General features: G+C 41.2%; 1 protein-coding gene across 6 annotated transcripts in view; it reads right to left on the reverse strand.

Moving 5' to 3' along the window:
• mical3a (microtubule associated monooxygenase, calponin and LIM domain containing 3a) overlaps nucleotides 1-10,966 on the reverse strand; it is a 101,827-nt gene that overhangs the window by 42,052 nt on the left and 48,809 nt on the right. For 4 of the 6 annotated variants that reach the window (XM_036212569.1, XM_036212567.1, XM_036212566.1 and 1 more), the window contains 11 exons: nucleotides 8,989-9,089; nucleotides 6,860-7,117; nucleotides 6,672-6,787; nucleotides 6,298-6,424; nucleotides 5,802-5,901; nucleotides 5,686-5,715; nucleotides 5,196-5,343; nucleotides 2,038-2,234; nucleotides 408-526; nucleotides 252-314; nucleotides 1-174 (listed from right to left, as the gene is read on the reverse strand). In XM_036212569.1, coding sequence (XP_036068462.1) covers nucleotides 1-174; nucleotides 252-314; nucleotides 408-526; nucleotides 2,038-2,234; nucleotides 5,196-5,343; nucleotides 5,686-5,715; nucleotides 5,802-5,901; nucleotides 6,298-6,424; nucleotides 6,672-6,787; nucleotides 6,860-7,117; nucleotides 8,989-9,089 — 1,433 coding nt within the window. The remainder of the gene's footprint in view (nucleotides 175-251; nucleotides 315-407; nucleotides 527-2,037; nucleotides 2,235-5,195; nucleotides 5,344-5,685; nucleotides 5,716-5,801; nucleotides 5,902-6,297; nucleotides 6,425-6,671; nucleotides 6,788-6,859; nucleotides 7,118-8,988; nucleotides 9,090-10,966) is intronic. The other 2 variants (XM_024281493.2, XM_036212570.1) reach the window with 1 other exon arrangement.

The raw sequence follows: 10,966 nt of genomic DNA on the forward strand, positions 1-10,966 counted from the left end.
TCTCTTCAGTCCTGCCGGCTGGGCGGGGGCGTTCTCCTCAAACTTGGCCAGCAGCTGGGTGGCCATGACCTTCACTTTGTTGTTGTTCCCTCCGGCAGACGAGTCGATTTTCCTCTCGGACAGGACAGCGTGGACGGCCGGCCGTTCGTCGTGAGCGGACCTGCAGACGTCTTCCTGCAGAAGCAGCAGAAACACTCTTCAGCGCGTTGATGACCTGAGGCGGGGAAGCGCGGCGTGCGGATGCTCCTCACGTCTTCCGACTGACTCGTCTTCCGTCTTTTCCCGGAGCCGTCGGTCTCCTTCTCCTTTTTGTCCTGTTGACAAAACGTCAGGAGTTCTTTTGTCTCTAAACATAGCAGCAGAAACGGCTTTAGGAGAAGACGCGGGGACACAGATGGGGAACTCACTTTGGGGTTTCGCTTCCGGGAGATGGCGATGCTCTGACCCAGTTTGCTGAAGAAGGAAATGGGGGACTTGGTTGTTGCTATCAGAGCAGCTCGCTCCTCCGGACTCAGGTTCTGGTTATCTGAGGTTTAAACACAACAGACATTGTTAACATCTAAACACCTCTATGATCCCTGGAACAGCCCACGGATTGACCAGCTCGTGGGGCAGTTGGTACCAGGCTAGTTTCTTTCTGATCCGATTCTAAAGGAGGTTTTATTTTGAAAAACTTCTGGACACATCTGACTCATTTTGACACACGTTGAGTCAAAAATCCATCCTCCATCCACTTTCTTAAAGCAGCTGCATCGAACGCTAAACTGAAACCTACAAGCCAGCAAAATTAACAAAAAAACAACACATGCTTGGAAAGTTTCTCTTAGCAGAAAATAATTAAAGAGGAAACAGAAGACGAGCCCTCGCTTTCAAAATAAAAGACTAACAGACAAAATCCTGGAGTCTTTACTCCAAATATGGATTTATGGTGAGAGTTGTTCCCACAAACCATAATATTAATGCTTCTAATAAAGTTGTTCCAGTGATAGACAATCTGATTCTATAGGAGGCTTTACTTTGGAAAACATCTGGATTCTCTTTAACAAATCGACTCCTTCTTCACGCATGTCGAGCTGCTCGAGTCAAGAATAAACTGAAGCCTCGAAGTTAGAGATTTTAACATTTATTCTGGAAAAAAGAAAGAAAAAAAAAGAGGAAACAGTACAAAAGTCTTGAACTTCAAAATAAAAGACTAACAGACAAAATCCTGGAGTCTTTTATCCAAATATGGATCTATGGTGACAGTTGTTCCTACAGACCACAAAACTAATGCTTCTAATAAAGTTGTTCAAATGATGAAACAATCTAATTCTTATTCTGATGTAATTTTGATTCTGAAGGAGATTTTATTTTGGAAAACTCCTGGATTCTCTCCAAGATATCCGACTGATTGTTGACGCACGTCGAGTCAAAAATCCATCCAGTACTTTCTTAAAACGGCTGAACGCTAAACTGAAGGCTCCAAGCTGGGAATTTTAACAGAAAAATAAACATTTATTCTGTCAAAAAAAAGAAAGGAAACAGTAGAAGAGCCTTTGACTTCAAAATAAAAGACTTACAGACAAAAACCTGGAGTCTTTGCTCCAAATATGGATTTATAGTGACAGTTGTTCCCACAGACCATAATAGGAATGCAGCAACAAGCTGTCTAATATTACAAGGATGCTGCTAATAAAGTTGTTAAAATGATAGATTCACGTTTATTAATATTATACTTTTAAAAAATACCAGTTTTAGATGTTTTTTTTACATTTATCAGTCAAATTTTAAAAGTCAGACGAGGATGAAGTTAGTGTCTGATTTTTTTAGCTTCCACTTTGACAGTTAAAGGAAAATCACTTTTTAATGGTTCCTCCATGAAATCTAGAGAATGAATAAAGTTTAAAGGTCTTTTAAAGAAGATAAACTTTACTCTCAAAAGTTAAACTGTTAAAATAAAAATGAGACGCTCGCTTCATCCTAATCCGTGAAAACGTTGCCTGACATTCAACCGGTCGGGTCTAGAAACTCCAAACAGCTGCACAGACGGCGTCTTACCTCCAGGTGGCACTGTGTCCTTAAACATCTCATAAAACTGGCTGAGGTACATGACCATGGACAGCTTGTCTGGCTCCACCACAGAAGACATCTCCTTGCCGGTCATGCATGGACAGATGCCAAATTCCTTCTCGGCCACGTCAAAAGCCAACTGGTTGTTCCTCTCCTGGTCTCGCTCATCCAGGGAGTCGAAGTCGCTGCAGAGAGGAAAAGAGCGGCAGAACGTCTGATCAAAGGGAGGAAATACAAGCTGGAAGTTTCACAGATTTAAAATCAGAGTTTTCCTGAACACCGTTTTCTATTCCTCGTATGTTTTCGCTCCGAATGCAGAAAAGTCCCAAAAAATGCAGGTTTTGATGGTGACTCTTTGTTACCACTTTTCCTACACAAACGTCTACAAACTGGAAAGGAACCGCACGTCCAATCCCAGACTCTGAACGTCAAGGTCGTCCGGGAAACGCCACCGCATGCAGGTTTCTTCATTGTCTGCTGGAGGAAACTCCTCACTGCAGAGTCTGGAGTGTTTTCTCTGGTTTCTGACTCGAGACGGAGATTTTGTTTTATTTTTCTTTACCCTCTGTGGCTGAAAAACAACACACAGACGGGAATGAATCCAAACACAAACTCTCTGGGTCGAGTTCAAGCAGAAACAAAAAAGAAAATCAAAGACATTTGCAAACCAAAGCAGTATCGGATCGGACCATTTGCATGAGAGGGATAAACGCTGTGCGTTAAAATCAGCAGTAGAGGGAACTAGAATAGTTGGATTACCTGCGATAATTCTAGTGTGAATGCTTTTTGTTGAAAGTAGTCGATGAAGATGCTAAAGCTTTTTGCTAAAAATGGTGATGCAATTTACTTGTCAACATGTTACTACAGGCTGAAAGAATTTGTTGAAAATGCAAAAGCTTTGTTAATTGTTAAATTTGCTAAATGATTTTGTTAAATAACTATGAAAGAGCGCTGAAGTTGACCCAAATTTCTGAAAAATTTTTATTAAAATTGCTTAAAAATCCCTAATATATGACAATTTTGCAAAAATATTTAGTTTTAGATATTGTTTGAATATGAGCTAAACTCCAAACTAGTCCAAAAAAAGCTAGCTTGTTGCTTAAACACTAGCTTAACTCCAAAAAAGCCTAAAATTCCTCAGTAAAAACAGCATGTTGCTAAAATAGAGGCCAAACTCATAATTATCCAATAAAAACCTCGGAAGACAACAAATTAGTCAAAAACATTAGCATGTTGCCAAAATATTAGCTAAACTCCAAATTAGCATAAAAAAACCTCAGTAGATGCCAAATTAGCCAAAAAGCTAGCACATTGATTAAACACCAGCCAAACTCCAAAATAACCTAACATTTCTCCAATCGGGCCTGTTGCTAATATCAAAGCAAAACTCTAAATTAGCCAAAGACATTAGCATGTTGCTAAAATATTAGGTAAACTCCAAAGTTTGGGAAAATTACTACAAAAGATAAAAACAACCCATGAATATATTTGAAGGTTTGTTGTTAATCTACTTAAAATTTTGAAATTTTAAGACTCATTCATTTCATTTTTATTTTGCTCAATATTTCAAAAACGTTTATGAATACCAAAAATACAGGCAAAAACGTCCTGAGCGAGCTGAACGTTTTGATACCAAGGCTGCTAAAATAGCTGAAATTGTGATTGAGTTTTTACCTGCTGAAAAATGTACAGAAAGGAGCAGGAGAATCACTACAGTGTGATTGCTCAGTAAGCATTCACACAAATACAGACTTCAATTTGTGACGAAGAGTAAAGAAATCTGCAAGTTCTCCAGTAAAAGTGATGATTGCAGCTGGAATCAACATGTGATCCATCAAAAACAGTGAAAGCTCCAACACTCTTCATCAGCCGAGTGCTCCAGCAGCAGAACCTTGAAGGTCAGGAGGAACATCAGCACTAACGGCTCATTAGCTTTATGTCCTACACAGAATAAACAGCATTAGGTTTAGTGGGCAGCTTCTTATCTGGCGTTTTCACGGTTTTAAAGCTTTGATCACAAGTATCAACCACCGTACGGGTTCTGCAAGTTTTTGGGCTGTCCGGGTCCATTGTGGGCTGTAGAGGAGCGGCTGCATCTTAGCATCTTAACCCTTTAACAACTGAGAGGAGATGTAAGGATTCAGTCGAGCCACGATTTGATTCAGTTTTAAAGTCATTTTTTCCAATTTATTTTTCTCAACACAATGAATTAAAGGTAATTTAAGGGAAAGTCATCGTCGCCGCTCATGACTGTTGTCACGGTAGATTGGTCAAAGTTGTAATGAAAATGTAAAGTTGCAGAGTGAGGGACAAATCTCAGGTTTGCTTGGATTTGGGTTAATATTTGAGATTGTAACATCGTGAAATTCACAGCACAGACGCACACAGGCGCGCACTCACAGTGAGCCTGCATGGAGAAACGTCATTAGCTCTGCATTTCTAAATTCAGGCACAGGCAGAGACAAACTGATTTTTGAGTTTTCTGCGAGTTTGAATCGTTTTTTTACCGATTACCGAAGAATCGTAACATCCTTACTAACAAGTCCCTGATTGGTCAAAGTCCAACAGGTTTAACTTTCAAAGCGTTCAGTTGACGTGTTTTGTCCGTAGAGCCCAAAAACGAACTTAAAAACGCGTGTCAACATGTGAACGTGAGTTTACATCGACTATTCATTGGAAGTGACTGCACAAATGCATGTTGAACGTAGCGTATTAGTTCACTACAACTCATCGCCCGCAGCACGCCCATAGATAAAAATGTGCATGAACATGTTCTCTCTCCTTACTAATATATGGGATTCAAACCATCGGAGGGCAGATCCCCTGATCCCGATGTCATGCTCTAGTCTCTGGAGTAAGATGCTGTGGTCGATGGTATCAAAGGCTGCGCTGAGGTCTAACAGGACCAGAATAGAGATTAGTCCCTTTTCTGAAGCCAATAACAAGTCGTTAATAACTCTAACCAGTGCAGTTTCAGTGCTATGGTGAGGTCTGGACCCTGACTGAAAATCTTCAAAGTGGCTGTTCTCCTGTAGGTGGCGCTGTAGCTGCTTTACTACAACTCTTTCTAGAATTTTAGATATGAATGGGAGATTTGATATTGGTCTATAGTAGACCAGGACCCAAACGTTTTCTTCAATCCTTACATGAGATCGGGCCGGTATCTGTGAATGAGCGCGCACAGCGCCAGCCCGCTCTTCCAGGACATGGTGAGGTCTTTCACGCCGACGTTCCTGTAGCCCTCCGTTTGCCGCTGGCACCAGTTGAGCAGCTTACTGGACCGAGCGATGGATTCTGGAAAAGAAGAGCGCCGATGAGGAAGGAGGAATCCAGCGGCGGTTCCTGCACAAACACGTTCTGGACAAGCAGGACTGAGCGGCCGAGGATTAGGACGCCATAAACGGCGGACGATAATTAAAAGCATCGGGTGTTAATGTGAGTTTCAAGCAGACATTTTAACGTCAGAAACTCTATGATGTCAAATCACATGACGGGTAAGAGGAGGATGTCTTAAAAAAGTCTGAAACATCTGAGGAGCTCAAACATCTCGTTTTCTCTTCGTTAGATCAGGAACATTCAGGAATTTGGACTGTTAAAATGATCCGGTTAAGCCTGTGCGGTTGGGCCTCGTGTTACCTTGGGACTCCTCATCAAGCAGGTAATAGTCTAAAACGAAAATGCAAAGGCGACACATCACGTCTGTTCCACACCAACAGGAGGTCTGGGAGGGATTACGGAGAAAAGGTACCGACCGTTCCGGGCCAGCTTGGGCGTTGAGGAGTTGATGACGTTCTCGATTTCGATGTGGATTTCCCGCGGGATTTCCTCGCCGGTGTTGACGAGGTGCCGCACCTGCAAGCGTCAAAGAGAGGCTGAAGACAGATCGTGGCGAGTTTCAAGACCGAGTTTACCCAACAGGCGACTTCAACTCCACAACCACTGACTGTATACGAGAACTGGACCGACTGAGCGTGATGTCACCCACAGAAAGTGTCTTAAATTCTAGCTCCAACCAAATGAAGTCAATTCAATTGTAAACCACCAAATGGATCCCGAGCGCGGCTGTGTCTGCAGTTCACCCCTCCCCCAGGGGATAGGTCAAATGCGAAGAACAAATTTCATACACTCCAGTGTGTGACAGCTAATGGGACTTCTCTATAGAAGTCTACGGGATTTTGGCTTCTTCCTGTTTGGAACGCCAGGGGGCGGAGTCCAGTTCTCATGTACAGTCAGAGGTTCCCGACTCACCTGGCTGGGCTTGAGGAAGTTAAGGCTGATGTTGGGGTAGCGCGTGGTGGGATCCAGACTGTAATGGCTGAAGTTTTTGCTGACGTTTTCCGGCGTGGTCTGCGGCAGGAGTCGGTAAATGCTCTCCCTGAAGAACAATCGTTTTAAAGTCAGAAGACATTACAGCAACGCATTAACGAATCGTTACTGCAAAACAACAGAGTCATCCAGCCTCTCATCCCATTAGCCCTACAGAGGTGGGACTGCAGGCTCAGAAGAGGCACATTTCCTAGTACAGCACTTAGAGATAAAGCCTGAAGAGAGATCATGCATGTGCGCGATTGTGCTGGAGTGGAAATATGACACGGATCCGTATCGTGTTTCCACGCGCTCACCTCTCTGCCAGAACCTCCAGAGGACTTTTCCCCTGCGCCCAGCTCCGCACCATCCAGGCGGAGTCCATGGCTGCCAGGAAGCCGCGGGCGATGCCGGTGCCCATGGGCCAGAACGGCTGCAGAGGACAGCAGGATTCAAACCCAAACTGATGTTTTTAAGAAGAGCTTAAAAAGGAGCTCACGCTCACCTCTAGGAGGCTGTCGCCCACCAGCGCCACCAGCAGCTTGTGGCCGCTGCGCTCTCGCACCATGGCGGCATTCTCCGACGCGTACATGCAGGTGAAGTCGAACATGGCGACGTCGGGCTGGCCGTAGTGGTTGATGGCGAAGTCCAGCGTAGGCAGCTGATGGTTGGTGGAGAAGTCTGCCGCCTCACGAGCGTAAGATAGCAAGGCAGCCTGGTCGACGTTGGCTCTGGACAGCAGCAGCTCCGTGTCGGCGTAATCCTGCAGGACGAGAGGAGGATCAGCTGATCCAAACTTTGAGGAAATAACAGACTTTAAGCAGCATCGGATGAGGAAGCTGAATATTTTAAATTCAATGCAAAAATAGCTGGATATATCATCCCCTCACAGCAGAGCGAAGATTTATGGTTCTTTTATACTTGTGTTTTATGTGTGATCATGGAGTGTTATTAATAAAGTTTTATTGATTGGGATGACATTTTTGATGATCATTGAGAGAAAAGTTTAAGTCAAGTCATTAATTTATTTGACTGCAACAACAGAGTGATGTGTAAATAAGAAATTCTTTGAACTTTTGACAAAAAATCAAAATTAAAATGTCTATATTTACTCTGAATGAATGAAAGGGTTAAAATGGCTGATGCATTCTTAGGTAAAACAGAAAAATGTTTAAGCTCGGCTTCTGCTCGCTCCCTGACCAACATGTCAAAACTGTGTTAGAAATGTTCTCATTGTTATTGGCATGTTGAAAAATAAAATCACAATCAGAGAGTCCACTTTCACGGGAAAACTAAACCAACATTAATGTCAGAGTACAAATGTGGGCTCACCTGCTGCAAAGCAATTAACTCTCTAACGAGCTTTTAGCATTTATTGGGTTTTTGTTGCTTTTGCAAAAACAAAATCAGCAACAATATTCTCATCTTCTTAAAAAGAAACGCAGACAAAGAACAAAAAGGTCTGCAGTTCTGCAGAGCAGTAAAGGTCAGCATCAAAGGCTCAATCCACAGAAACAATAGATAATAAATAAGTCTCTCACGACCGTTTTTATTTAAAAAAAATATGAATATGATTCTGAAGTTTTTAACCCAAATCCAACAACCTAAATGTCTTAAAAAGCATTTTTCATGTTGATCTGAAGCCTCTGGTTCCAAAATGTCCTCTGAGGGGGTGTGGCTTTTGGAGCTCCGCCCCCCCGTTGGATTATTATAGCTCTGTGTCTCTGTAAATTTACCATTTAACATTAATTAATCGCAATTATACAATAAAAAAAAAACACTCCTAAACGTTTTGCAACTAATTTATCGCGATTAACACGATAAAAAAAAATAACACTAATTCATTAATCGCAATTAACATGATAAAAAATAATGCTCTAAAATATCTGTAATTAATAAATTGCGATTAACACAAATAAAAAAACGCTCTAAAATGTCTAATTTATTAATTGCGATTAACACGTTTAAAAAACACTCTAAAATGCCTGTTATTAATTAATCAGAATAACGCAATAAAAAAATTAAGAATGAATTAATCGCGATCAACGCAATAATTTTTCTCCGTTTTGTAGCCACGCCTCCATCATTCCTTCTCCTCCTGTCGTTTTCATTGTTGTTAAGGAATTCTTTGTAATAAATACAAACTTTTCAGGAGATTCTTTAACACAAACACTCCGGTTCAGAATCAGATCCATCAGAATTGTTGTCGTTCTAAAGGTAAATTTAAAAATATAAATCATAAGTTGCACATGGACAGAGAGTGTCACCAAAACATGAACAAAAACTCCCCTTTCAGGCGCATGCAAGTCACCTCAGCACACCTTTAGTTCAGTCTACAAGGTCAAGGATGAAACGCTCTTTCCTGTTTCCTGTGGAAAAGCTGCAGCAAAGGAAGCTACTGTCTGTGGCGTGGTGTGACGTGGCGCCCGGTGCGAGTTGGCAGCGCGTTTCCCGCTGTTGGCTCAGTTAGATCATTATACTGAACACACAAAACACGACGACTCTGAAGGGCAAAAACACTGACGGCTGAAGGAGAGCGGCTCATAACCAGGACAATAACCACTCCATAACGAGAGTTCCCTTAAATCTCTGACACAAACGCAACAACACAAACACACAACTTTGATCGCTCACATGCAAAATGACTCCCTTCTCCAACAGGCTTTGTTTTTTGGCAGTCATCACAAAGTAATGTGTGTCATCCTTGTAGTAGACGATGTTTTCCAGGTCAATACCTGCAGAGAAAAGAAGGATCGTCAGAAATTAACCAAGACATTTCCTAATTTCATAACTTACAAGAGGCCAAAACAAGTAAAAACTTCAGTCGCTTGGAAGCAAACGGAGCGTTTTCACTGGAACGCAGAATAATGTAAATCTGTGCTGAAAATTATCAGGATAATCCGTATTTATGTCCAGGATCAAGAAATACCTCTTTGTGGGTTTAAGTATTTGACATATTTTATTAATAATAAATGATGTTTTAGGGGTAAACTCATGAGTCAATTAGCAGAACTGCTAAACCATTTAAATAATCAATCGTTCAGGTCTTTGTTTTCGTCAGCACTTTCCAACAATCAGCTTTGCCGTGTTTGTGTACATGAGCCATTATGTCAGCTCGGCTCCTGCAGCCAATTAGTGCAATTAGTGTTCAGCGGTTGTCCAATCAGTCCCTCTGGTTGTCCGTGGTCTCGTTCCCATAATTCCTTTCAGAGAGGTTCAGCTCATCTGAGTGACAGCTACGATCTTTCTGGGACTCTCCTCGATGACGAGCCGTTCCTGCAGCGCTGAGGAGCGTTTACGTGCAGAGATGGAGGCTGAGGATGTTTACGTTGAGGAGCTGCAGTGCCGGCGTTTCTGCTGCCGCAGCAGCTTTGCTAAAGCAGATTCTGGAGGTTTAAGCGGTCTGGTATTTGAACCACTTCAGCTTCTTTATGTGGAGGTCCAGAAACACACGGGTTCATGACTAAACAGCTTAACGCCAAAAACTTTCTTCTAAGCTTTGATACGGATAGTTAAAGAAAATCAGTTTGCTTTATTTCTTTCTTTATGTTTTTTTTAAAGAACCTTTGAGAGACAAAAACAACATTTTTGCATTCCTACTCTGAAGGCCATCGGGTTCAACATAATCTAATCTAATCAATGCGTTTCATTATTTCTGTAATGAGTTTGAAAAATCTGTGTTTTTGCCCTGTACTGTTCACAATTTATGCTTGAAATAAACAAGATCAATCAGTCAAATCAATCAAACTTCAGCAGAAAGATTTGATAAAAAAATTAAAGCGCCCTTATGACCTGGCCTCACTGGCTGAGTAGCTGCTACTCACTTTGTTTATGGGACAAATCAATTTTTTCTTAATGGCAGCTTTTCTATTGGTTTATCTCCATAGCAACCATTTAATTTTTTGGTCGTCTGGGGCTGACCAAAAAATCTACGTCATTTTTAGGGTAACCGGCAAAAGTACACTTTTGGATTTCCTTAGCAACGGCAGTTTTCTACTTTAAAACCACGCCCACATTCCTAATATGATCCTATTGTTAGTCATTTTGTTCAGTTTAAACCAAGGATTCGTGTAGTAAATTTTCATAATATTCTGATAAAAAATCTGTCGTGAGCTCGTCAAATCTTTTCATCTAGGCCTGTATGATACATCACAAATTTATCGTAATGAAAAAGACGGCTTAAATCACAATAAACGGTGACCATAAATGTTTAAACAAATAAAGATAATCTTAAGGCAGCTTGACATATTTAACAAATTGAATAGAGCCCTTTTCCCATTCGGCTGGACCTTTTATGTTAGATATTCACCTCTTATGTAGGCGCGGATTATTTGGAGAATAATTTAAATTCTATTGAATTTATTTAAATCAAACTGATGCAATGAAAAGGAAATCATGTATTAATTGTTTTGCTACATTGTCATGTATCTTAAGTTACATTGTTATTGCAATATTAATCACTAATAACGCACATCAAAAGTTTTTCTAATATTGTAAACTAATAATTTTACCCAAGTATCCCAATGATGTTTAAGGAGTTAGGACGTGATAGATTGAAATCTCTGAGAGGAGATTAAATTCTTAGAAGGTACTAAAGGTGTTTTGTTTTTTT

Source organism: Oryzias melastigma, linkage group LG6, assembly GCF_002922805.2.
Source record: "Oryzias melastigma strain HK-1 linkage group LG6, ASM292280v2, whole genome shotgun sequence".
NCBI lineage: Eukaryota > Metazoa > Chordata > Actinopteri > Beloniformes > Adrianichthyidae > Oryzias > Oryzias melastigma.